At 44.5% G+C, this 12,548-nt stretch overlaps 1 protein-coding gene across 10 annotated transcripts in view; it reads left to right on the top strand.

Annotated features, from left to right (window-relative positions):
* The window catches only part of tst (superkiller complex helicase subunit twister), a 132,212-nt gene that overhangs the window by 105,179 nt on the left and 14,485 nt on the right, over nt 1-12,548 (top strand). For all 10 annotated transcript variants that reach the window (XM_075692247.1, XM_075692238.1, XM_075692231.1 and 7 more), the window contains 2 exons: nt 1,045-1,374; nt 8,785-8,925. In XM_075692247.1, coding sequence (XP_075548362.1) covers nt 1,045-1,374; nt 8,785-8,925 — 471 coding nt within the window. The remainder of the gene's footprint in view (nt 1-1,044; nt 1,375-8,784; nt 8,926-12,548) is intronic.

Raw genomic sequence — 12,548 nt, 5'->3', positions numbered from 1 at the left:
TTCATAAAAGCCCATATGGCTGGCTACACAGACACTGCCCAATGCTCTGTAAAGCATTGCTGCTGGGCCTTGACATGTTCCAGTATTCAATGTAGAACTTTCATGTCAATGTCTTCACCTTTGCAGCACAGGTGTATCATAATTTCACATTCGTTTCGAGCACCACGATTGTTGAAGTGCATTCAATTGAAATTGTAACTGCAGCAAGATGAATGCAGCATTCATGCTGCATGTGTTAGAGAGACAAGTCTGGAATGATAAAATAGAACACTTCTTCCAGCATTAATAAGATTCCTGGTGCTTGCAGAGAATCCATCGACAAAAACACATCAGATCGATACAACTTGTGCTAAGCAGTCAACAAAACTTTAGTGATGACATAATCTTTTACTATGGAGGTTACATAATTCGAGCAGGTGACAGCCGCAGGGAGCGCAGCCATGGCCATGAATGGCACTAGCTAGCCTTTCCAGGGTGATATCTAGTACACATGCACACAAAACCAAGGAAGTTGATGTTAGCAAAGCCACCGTGGTAGCTAAATAGCAGAGCATCTCACACATAATGCGGAAGATGTGAGTTCAGCTTCCCACCTAGTCTCAAGTTGTCTTTCCATCTATTTTAATTTTTCTTGCCCTTATTATTTATACATTTCAATTAAAAATGAACAGTGAGTTTCTCTATGCTTTCCTTGGGCTTCATTGTTGCCTTCATGCAGTTTTAAATAACAAAAAAATTGAGCCCCTCTGTTCCCATTATTCTTCTCGCTTGCGAAATCATTGTTGCATGTCGAACATGGTTATTCACTCTGTTCAGAAAGTGTTGTGGGGCCTCTTTAAAAGACTCATTTGTGGAAAGTCAGTACCAAGTTATCGCATGCTTATTAGCTCTGAGCTGTCTGCTCTCAGTTGCTTTTAATGGATAGCACTTTGTAGTAGTCTTCACCTACTTATTATAATCTTGCACATTGGAAACATTTAAGAGCAAGTGTCTGAGCATTGTCTGTTTCGAGTTGCACTGAACAAGTGATATCTGGGTGGGCAGTTTGAGCAGGAACGTCGGCGACGGCGACTATCGGAGGAGGTGAGAAAGCTGCAGCACCAGCTATCAGAGGAAAGCCTTGCTTCCATGCCTGACTACCGAAGCCATGTTCTGGCTCTGGAGAAGCTAGGCTATGTGGAGCCAAGTGGTACACTCACACTCAAGGGCCGTGTGGCACGTGCTCTCTCCAGCCATGAAGTAATGCTCACAGAGCTGCTGCTGCAGGAATCACTGCTCACCCTGGGCGCACCTGAGGTGGCTGGCCTGTTCTCTTGCTTTGTCTATGAGCAGCGCTCCAATGCCGAGGTCGTCATCCCACTCTCTATGAAGGCAGTGAGTATGTGGTGACCAGGCTAAGCATGCTTAGTAGTCAAGTGTATGGTTTTATCTACATACAAATGCTCTATTATGCCTAAGCTAGACTGAAAAACATAGGAGGAATGTTATCATTGTTCTGGGTTGGGTAGGTGGGTGGAGGGGGGGGGGGGAGGGTCTGGTGCCCGACCAGCTTTCTGAACCCCACCCATGTATATATACAGTGAACTTTCATCAAGACAAACTCAGTTAAGCCGAATTTTCACGTATAGCAAACAGCATGGGAATGTTTGTTTGGTTTTACATAGACTCAATGGGCAAAAAAGATATGCTTATGACAAACCACCTCAGTCATACTCCTCGGTTAAGATGAACATTCGGAGTGACCGCCACAGCTGCCAATCCTAAAGGTTAAGGCACCTCGATGTGCGGCACCCAGGGGCGCACGCGTTGAGGCGCCCTACTGAAGGGCTGCGGCGCACATTGCCCGTGGACATATGCGAAAACACGAGGAGGAAACAAAAAGAGACGTTCACGTTTCACTTTGTGAACGCGGGTGATGCGCAAGCGTATGGATGCTATAGCACATATGAAACTATCAGCCCTTGGTGCACTTAGACTGTCCACATCGCAGATCATATTCAAGACAGGGCTCGCACGGCCACACCATACGCAGCAGCTGCCGGAGTAGAACACCCCTTGTAAACATTCGTTTACTAACTAAATCAGCAAGCATGGTGTCAGCGCACACAGCAAACATGAACACAACACACTTGATAACCGCGGACACTTGAGGTCGAAACACTGGCATGAGGAATTGCGGCAGCAGCAGCGAGTGAAGTGACCTTTGTGCTGTCTATCACTTCAACACAAGATGAGCAGCGAGAACACAGTGCACACAAAGCTACGAGCCATCGGCTCACCATGACTGTGCCCCCAAAGCAGATTGCTTTCAAGATAAAGGCCGCGCGACTGTAGGTGCCTGAAGTACAGCGCCCCCTCCCTCCCCTCCCCCGGTGCCATGCACGCGACGGAAGAAGGTGCGCTGCCTCCCTTTCCCTCTGTAGCCCTCTCCTCCCTTGCAAAGGCTCGTTGTCGCATGCTTTTACTGGCACACTTAGTGTACGGCACGTGACGAGGATATCACGAGACAAAGCCGGTATGTTGTATCTCAAACAAAACCTGTAGAAACTTCTAGAGGTCAACCCAGTGCGCCTTCACCTACCTTCCTCCTCCACGACGCTTCGTCTGGTTTTCCTTTTTCTATGAAAATTTCTATTAAGTTCAGCTAAATAAATGCTTTTTATGTCATTTTGCCCCCATTGTACGCCTACTTCATTTACCATTTTGAAGTAAGATGTTCAGATGCACCTGGTCATGTTGCCAATTTTTCTTCTGATTGGATGAACAAATTTTCATTGTCCGTTTGAGTTTGCTTTAAAGTGAGTCTATTGTATATATATATATATATATATATATATATATATATATATATATATATATATATATATATATATATATATATATATATGTGTGTGTGTGTGTGTGTGTGTGTGTGTGTGTGTGTGTGTGTGTGTGTGCACACACGCATGTGTGTTACCTTTAATAACAGTCGCACTTGAAGCAACTTCATGTCATATCGAAGAAATGTTCACTGAAGTGATGGCCTTATGTGAGTATCTACTAGACGTCATAGTAGGAAACAGTGCACTTTCACAGCCTGAGTCCCCTCGCACCACCAAGAGACTGGTGTACATCTCTCGAATTAGCCATGCGACAAATGGATTCAGTGAAGCACGTTAGGGAGATATATGTGTTTTTTGCATATTAGGTCGCACAAATACACATCAATGAAAAAAATCAGGAGCCATTCCACTCTGTGAAGGCGGATGACCGCCGAAGCTGTGTAGCACACGACAAAGTGGTGACACAGAATTTTCAACAAAGGTATGAACACATTTATTGTCTTGATCGGTGGTCATCGTGACAAAAAGTGTACACACACATTTATTTTTATACATTTGTGTCCATTCGTGTTATACATTGGTTATACACATTCGTTATATAAATTTGTGTTTTCATTTTCCGGTATATTGAGGTAAACATTTTGAGACCGAAATCACCATACCAACTGGCAGTGGGCCAGTGCCGCCAGCGCCTTCGTAGAGCGAGGGGCGGTATGGGGACGCTGGCGTGATGAGTGGCATGGAGCCAGCTGTGGAGGAAGACGCGATGGAGGGGCGAGCAGTGGCACGTGCGTCAAGGGCAGCATGGGAATGCTGGCGCGATGAGTGGGAAAGGAACCAGCTGTGGAAGAATATGACGACAAATGCGTGAGCAGTGGCACGGGCCATTGTTGATGATGATTGTTTTTGCTGACACACATGAAAATTTAATGAAACCTTAGTTGTAAACAGCTTCCCTGTAAAAAGCCATGTAACGCCTTATGTGCTGTCTCCCTGCGTGCCAAGTGTTATGTTTCCGTTTGTGCTTATACGGTAGAAAATATGCTTCCTTCTCAGCTTCAGACAGGTTCTGTCGAAGTACCGATAAGCGATGTGCCCAGTTTTGGCTTTTTCATTGGTGCTCATGCTGTGTTTGTAGCCGGAGCACATTGCAACCTCTGTAGCCATGCTAGCAGTAAGCTCAGCGCATGTTTTCTATTTCTTGTTTTATTGCAATGGCAATTATATCAACACTCAAGTTCAATTTTTGCTGTCGTCACCGTGATGTTTCGTATAAAGTCGAAAAGCCATATGAATGAGCGACCCATCCATTGTGGGTGTAAAGTAAAAGAAAGCATGCGACAGTGAGCCAAAAAGGATGGCGGCTTGACGGGCATTACCTTCCCACGCGCTCAATATTTGGGTTAGTTGGAGGTCACATGATCAAACGTGTGTTAGGGAAAGAGAGCGCGTCTTCTATTCTAGCCCTGCCGTAGCTGCAAATGACTTGTGTGCAGCTGACCCTTAGGTGGCCCGCGTGCCGTACCTAATTATTGGTAATCATTGGTGGGGGTAATGAAAGGGCAAGCTGGGATGTCCGCTAACTTCATGTGCGCTGTCTTCCTTCCCGGGCTGTCTTTCTATGCCCTTAGTGTTGCATATTGCATTGTCTAAGTTAAAAGACAGGGTAATTGGAGATCATTGACAGAGATCAATGACGCTAGCATGAGGAATAGCGGCAGCAGCAGCAAGCGAAGTGACCTTCGCGCTGTCGATCGCTTCAATGCAAACTGAGCGGCAAGAACACAGTGCACGCAAAGGAAGTGTATTTTCCACCGTATAGGTACTAACGAAAACAAAGCACTAGGCGCATGGGCAGACAGCGCACGAGGTGTTATATGGCTTTTTACAGCGAAACTGTTTACAACTAAGGTTCCATGAAATTTTCATGTGTGTGAGCAAATACTATCATCATCAGCAACGGCTCGTGCCACTGCTCGCGCGTTCGTCGTATTCTTCCACAGCTGGCTCCTTTTCCACTCATCGCACCAGCATTCCCATACTGCCCTTCACGCTTGTGCCACTGCTCACGCCTCCATTGTCGTCTTCCTCTACAGCTGGCTCCGGTGCCGCTGATCACGTCAGCGTTCCCATACCGCCCCTCCCTCTGCAAAGGTGCTGACGGCACTGGCCCGCTGCCAGTTGTTGCGGTGATTTGAGTCTCAAATTCTTTGCCTCAATATATCGCAAAATGAAAATACAAATGTATATAACGAATGTGTATAACAAGTGTGTAACACGAATGAATGCGAATGTATAAAAATAAAGGTGTGTGCATGCCTTTCGTCACGATGACCACCGATCAAGACAATAAATGTGTTCATACCTTTGTTGAAAATTTTGTGTCACCTCTTTGTCATGTGCTACTCAGCTTCGCTGGTAATCCACCTTCACAGAGTGGAATGGCTCATAATTTTTTCATTGATGTATATTTGTGTGACTTAATATAACAATATAATATATATGACTTAATATAATATAAAACACATGTACCTCCCTAACGTGTTTAACTGAATCTACGTGTTGCTTGGCTCATCCGAGAGATGTACACCAGTCTCTTGGTGGTGCGAAGGGAGTCAGGCTGTGAAAGTGAACTGTCTCCTACTATGAGGTCTTGTATATACTGATATAAGGCCGTCACTCCAGTGAACAGTTCTTCGATATCACACAAAGTTGCTTCAAGTGCGAATGTTATTAAAATATATATATATAGACATACAGTACACTCCCTTAAAAATAAACTCAAACAGACCATGAAAATTTGTTGGTCTTATCAGAGGAAGAATTGGCAACATGACCAGGTGCATCTGAATATCTTACTTCAAAACTGTAAATGAACTAGACTTACAAGGTGGGGAAAATGACATAAAAAGCATTTATTTGGCGGAACTTAACAGAAAACTTGATAGAAAAAGGAGAAATGAGGCAAAGCGTCATGTAGGAGGAAGGTAGGCAGAGGCGTGCTGGATTGACCTCCTCTAGCAGTTAGTTTCTACAGGTTTTGTTTGCAATACAGACGTACCGGCTTCGTCTCATGTTAACATTGTTGTTGCGCGCCGTACGCTGTGCGTGCCAGTGAAAGCGCGCTACGGTGAGCCTTCGCAATGGAGGAAAGGGGGGGGGAGGGGGAAAGTGGGCCCTCTTGGGTAGTGCGCATGGCACCGAGAGAGGGGAGGGAGGGGGCGTTGTACTTTGGCTGCCCGCAGTCGCGCAAGCTTTATCTTGAAAGCGATCTGCTTTGGCAGCACAGTCTAGGTGGGCTGATGGCTGGCACCTTGGTGTGCGCTGTGTTCTCACTGCTCAGTTTGCGTTGAAGCAATAGACAGCACAGAGGTCACTTCGCCCGTTGCTGCCGCGATTCCTCATGCCAGCATTTTGACTTCGAGCGTCCGCGGTCATCGAGTGTGATGTGTTCATGTTTGCCTGTATGTGCTAACACAATACTATTTAATTTAGTTAATTAGTGAATGTTTACAAGGGGGCTTTCTACTCCGATGGCTGCTGGGTATGGCGTGGCCATGCGAGCCCCAAGTATGATCTAAGTACGATCTTGAGCACGATCTGTGATGTGGACAGTCTGGGCGCACTGAGGGCCGATAGCTTCGTATGTGCTATAGCACCCATACGCTTGAGTGCCGCCCGCATTCACAAAGTGAAATGTCACTGTCTCTTTTTGTTTCCTCATGTTTTCGCCTCTGTCCATGGGCGATGTGCGCTGCAGGTCTCCGGTAGGGTACCTTGATGCATGCACCCCTGGGCACAGCACATCGAGGCACCTTAGCCTTCAGGATTGGTAGTGGTGGCGGTCACTCCGAATGTTCGTCTTAACCGAAGAGCACATCTGGGGCGGTTCGTCTTCAGCGGATTTCTTTTGCATTGAGTCTATGGAAACCCAAACAAATGTTCCCATGTTGTTCATTATATGTGAGAATTCGGCTTAACCGAGTTCGTCTTAACAAGAGTTCACTGTATTGTGTCTGTGCATGGTGGAAATTTAAAAAAAGATGTTAAAGTGAAAAAATATGAATTATGTAGCTGCCACTGGTGCTTCTAATGCGCTTGTCCTCATATTGCCAGGATTTGCAGGAATAAAGCGAAAGTATGAATTAAATGCCATGCTCGTCCTTGCCAACAATGACGCATTAAGCTTTTAACCATAATGGAGGCAACTCAAGAGAAACCTCAAATGATATGTGGTAACAGAGCTCTGGTAATGACACTTTAGGGGGTAAGGGAGGTAGGCTTCAGCATCGCCGGGGGGGGGGGGGGGGCGGCTCCGCCCTTGCCGGAAAACTTAGGAGGGGGCTCCGGGGCCCAAGCCCCCTCCAGTAGTTGGCACCTATGCTTAAAAATATTTTTGTTTAATTAGAGCAATATGCAAACACTCCTAAGTGATAAATAGCAGCTCAGTACCTTGAAAAGTACTTGTAATCATTGGATTCTCTGAATATTTACCTTTGTGGCTGAAACTTATATGATACAAAGAAACTTGAAAGGAAGCTTAGGACCGTGCAATGAGCCATGGAAAGGAACGCTCACGGATCAACATCAAGTGATTTAAAGGTGGCAGAATGGGTCACGTGAGAGTTAATGATATTGCTGCTCAAATTAAGAGGGAGGTGCATAGTTGGGCATGCCATGTAATGTAGAACAGATAGCCAACAGTCTTTTAGAATAGCGGAATGATTGCTTAGGGAACAGAAAGGCAGCTGACGATGCCTGAGAATGAGGTGGATTATGGAGGCTAGGAAATTTGTAGGAATGGTGTGGTTTTAGATGACAGAAGATAAAAGTAATTCAAGATCTGAGAGGCCTTTCTTCCTGCAGTATTATTATTATTATTGGTTATTGAATAGTGTAATTCCACAATTGAATCAAATGCAAATATTCAAGAAAAATGAACTTCTAATGTCGAGTACATATTTTCTAATCCTAAAGAAAGTATGTGAAATATAAAGGTTCAGTGAAACCCTTTTAGTATACTGTATAAAGAAAGAAAGAAGAAGAAAAAGAAAGAGGCTTTTTACATTATATTGGGCCTGTAAGGACGTCCATATTTGGACGTCTGATCAACTGATGAGCTTGTAAATGAGAAACAGCTGAAAGGTGATCATACCGGTGCACTGTGACAATGACAATAATGAAACAAATGAAGAGCACAACACCAGTTCCATGTAAAGTGTCACATTCGTTGAGTGAGCCAGGTTTAATACTACAGCACCGCATATCAGTTTAAAGGTGTAGATGCAGAGCTTCTGTGTTCGGGGCATGTACCCATTCTTGGAGAATGGCCAAGAACCAGGTAGTTCAAAATAAAATTTGAGAGAAGTTAACATGGCGAGGTTGGTTAAATAACAAATTGCTTCACCTAAATCGAGACAGCAAAGCTGTAGGCTGTCTAAAGGCTAGGCATCCTTATTGAATGACTTGAAATGATTAAACAGAAGTTATCTGCTCCATGCGTTCGCTCAAGAGCCGATGCCTCTTCCCAACTACCACGGCTCTCCAGCAGCAGAATCATTCAGAACAACTACCACTTGCCTAGATCTTTCATCCTGTAGACTCCAATAAGTATTGTTATCCCTCATATTCGAACAGGAATGAGTACCTGACAATTTTAAAGAGCGAATTTTTTAATCTAATATTCACACATCCCTAATTGTTATTGTTGATATTACACATGTAAATATGGTGCTACAAAAATTAGAAAATGTAGACTCTTGTCGCCTACTAGTTTTGTCATGTATGAATAATCGTGCAGTGTGCTTACATGAATGGCTCTTCATCCATGTGCCTGTTACAGCACCGGCATTTTGGCATTGCTGAAAATGTTCTCGTCATTCGTATTGCCTACTGACATTTTGATGTTGGCCCTGTTTGCTTTGATTTGCCGAGCATGCATTGTGTTGTTGCCTTGTTTCAGGCGGTGGAAAAATTTGTGGAGGTTGCTCACAAGATTGGTCGTGTACAGCGGGAGAGTGGCTTTGATGAACCTGCTGAACAATTTGTAGAGCAGTTCAGCTTTGGTCTCTGCAATGTGGTTTACCACTGGGCTAGAGGCATGGTGGGTATTTATAAATTCTTAAAGTATGACCGACACGTTTTTTTCTCTTGGAATTTGGCTTCCCTACACAATTTTTGTATTATTGAGTGCTGTGTGTGGCAGATTTCAGTGTTGGCCATGAGTCCTCCCTTAGGGCTTGCTACTTAGGTTCATGAACTGCATGGTGACATTTTTGCTGATGTTAGTCTATTAAGATTATGAAAGCCCAACTAAATACAGTCGAACCCAACTATATCGAACCCGTTTACATTGAATTGTTCTACATATCGAACAATTTCGGGACACGGTATAGTTACAATGAGTATATATAGCAAAAATTACACTTACATCGAACAAAAATAGCAGCGACTCCCGATATATCGAACGTCAAGCGCTGGAAAAGTGCCCCCAGAAGTTGGTTTTTCCTTGCGGTGGTGGGGAAACTTGGCGGTGCGGCTCCATCCAACCATTCTCCTTACCGTGACCTCGCTGCCTCGGACGAGCCATCGACACCCCCCTGCAAAAAATGATCCTGGCCCGCCCGCAGCGCTTGCTCAGACAGCCAATCAAAGGCTCTTGTGCCCTCCTCGTGCAAGATGGCGAAAGTGCGAGTTGTCTCGCTGCTTTTCTGGTTAATTGTGTGTGCACCTTGGGGGCCTTCTCCTGCAGTGTTGCTGTGATGAAGAGGCAGGATTCGCCTTTTGTCGTGAAGCTCAAAATCATAAATCGGGTCGAACGTGGTGAGAAGTCAGATGTCCCCCCAGTATGCAAGATTCTGAGGAGACCTCTCAGCACGATCTTGAAGAATAAGGGGGAGATTAGGGCTAAAGCGGCCAGACTCGGGACCCGGTACCCGTGGCGCCCGATGCGTACGCACGGTCATGTAAGAGTGGTTCATCGAAGTTGCTTCAGCCGGGCCGGCGTCCACATGCTCGGTGATGACTGTAAATTCTGATAAATGCGACAAAGCCGTTGCCGGTGTTGCCGAAGTTTGGAGTAAGCTGTCAGAATTTCCGGAAGCTGTTGACGAATCGACGGTGGACAAGCTTGGGAGTGTAAATGATAGTGTCGCGACCATTGGAGAGCCTGAAAACGAAGACTACATTGCCGACATCGTACCGAGCACAAGTGGAAGTGGGCACAATGAGGAAAGCAACGATAGTCCTTTGCCCAGATCCTCCGAAGTGATTGGTGCGCTCGCACTAGTCCGGGGCTTCTGCGCGAATGCGGAAGGTTGCGGCCTCAGCTACTCCGACTCCTTAGACAATGTGGAGAAGTGTGTGCATCGCAGGCAGTGAAATTGCCCAAGCAGAAGAAAATGCAGGACTATTTCATGCGAAACTTGGCTAGTTTCATCAATAAAGTGATTTTATAAATGGCATGTGCTTTTATGACATCCAATTATTTAGCAGGCGTATATCGAATTATGCTCTATATCGAACTGATAGGCATTTTCTTGCGAGTTCGATATAGCCGGGTCACTTTCAGATAGAAGTCTGAGCATTGGCAGTGTAAGCATGAATAATACCAACTCAGTTTCGTTCAGAAGTAGCTAAAGAAGCAGAAACTTTACTGTTCTGCAAGTCATTACAGAATATGGGCTCTAAATGCTCCACTACGTGAGCTTTTCAAAGCATCCTGCAGGGCATCATGTGATTATTGAGCTACTACATGCATAGCAAGGAATGTAAAACATGTGATAGGAATTCACTTTGCAATTCAGCTCCATAGATATTAATGCATTCCATAACTTTTGCTGTCTCAATCTAGATGCAGTCATGAATTTCTAAGCAGCTTGCCACATTGCAGTGCCTTAAACAAGCAAATTTTTCTTGTTGCCGAGAAAAATCTTGCCTCAAAAAGATATCCTGAGAAAGATTAGGCCTGTCCCCCACTTTGTGCTATGGGAAGAGGGATTACTGTGCTTTCTGTATAGGGTCACTAGGTCACAACAGAAAAAGCTTAGGGGGAGGAAGTGAGTTAGGCTAAAGTCCCTCAATGAACAAAAGTGCCGTGTCGTCGTTTTATACCTCCTTTTGTCCTTGTCTTGTGTTGTGCTGTAACGAACCTTACTATGGATCCCAACCAACTGGCCCAACGTGCCGTTTTGATGCAGTATATTTCTAGTACTCGTGGCTCTTTTCTTTGTGTCAACTCGAACAAAAGTAAACCTGCCGTGGTTGCTTAGTGGTTTTGGTGTTGCACTGCTAAGCACAAGGTCACGGGATCAAATCCTGGCTGCAGTGGCTGCATTTCGATGGGGGCGAAATGCAATGTACTGTGCAATGGGTTCACGTTAAAGAACCCCAGGTGATAAAAATTAATCCTGAGTCCCCCACCACAGCGTGCTTCATGATCAGATCGTTCTATTGGCATGTAAAACCCCAGAATTAACAAAAGTAGCGCCGTCCTTTGAACTTTGCCGCCCCCTTGCCGGCTCTCCGCTGTTCTCCTTTGCACACCTCCTTCTTTTTACTGTATTAGCGCCGTGACGTGACACTGCAGGCTTTTGATTTCTTTGCTTTCTGCATGGAAATAAACTGTGCACTTTGTATAGAGGCTCTCCTGCGCCATTATTGCCGAGCTGCATGCATATGCTTCAGTGTATGCTGTTTGCAGTTTCTCCGTCATGAACGTGCCACTCGAAATGGCACACGGCTCTTTCTGAGGGCTCCTGCGTTCCGTGTTAAGCTGCCGTGCACATGCTTGCAAGAAATGCTTAAATACAAGAAGCCATTTGTTTTGCACTCCAATTGAGGAAGTGTGTAGTGAAAATTCAGGTGACTGCATATAATAATGGGCTGCCATACTTTTGTACTGTGAGGTAAATAGGAAGCTCCAAAATAGCAGTGGATATTACTACCTTTTTTTTACCGCATGCACTTTTTGCCAACGCTAAGTCATTTGTGTATCTTTTTATACACTGTGTTCCCATATTTTTCTTGTCTTTGACCAAAATTATGCGCTGCAGTTTGGCAGGGAATAATTCCATTATATTGATAATTCCACACTTGCTTTATACGCAGTTGTAGCTAAGCTGCCAGTGGTAATGAAGCATTTTCAGTTTAAATCTTCCGCTACAGAGATTTTATTTATTTATTCATTTATTTATACTGCAGCCCTATCATTGGGCCATAGCAGTAGTGGTCAAAATTTGTATATCAATATAAACCAAGCAAACATTAAAGAATTGAAGAAGTTAACTTACGCAAGTGAACACAATCAAAGAATGTGAATGCAGGTAAAATAAATTATATATTCTAAATGTACTCTCCTGCACTCACTAAAAAATCATTTCATGACAAGGAACAGTACTGGACAATGAAATGAAATTGAACAAAGAAAAATGTAGTATCAGCTATTTTGCAGTTTTCTGTACGGGCATTTTGAGAAGAGATTCACACTTTTCACAAAGAGTGCCTTTGTAAGAAGAAGGACTCTCGTCCTCTCAGGCAAACTGGTAATGCATAAAGCATTTCCAGTGCAAAGCTGTTTTTTATTCGTGCAAAAAGTGACTGCTCAGTGAAAGATCACAGCGATCTTTACGAGAAATGACCCATAAGTGAAATAACTGCAGAAGTGTCATGCAAGAGAGCTGTGACGACTGCTGCATTTTGTCGGAAATGACCATGGAAGACACACAT

Source organism: Dermacentor variabilis, chromosome 1 (assembly GCF_050947875.1).
Source record: "Dermacentor variabilis isolate Ectoservices chromosome 1, ASM5094787v1, whole genome shotgun sequence".
Lineage (NCBI taxonomy): Eukaryota > Metazoa > Arthropoda > Arachnida > Ixodida > Ixodidae > Dermacentor > Dermacentor variabilis.
Note: the sequence above shows the minus strand (reverse complement) of the source record. Positions and strands in the feature narration are given on the sequence as shown.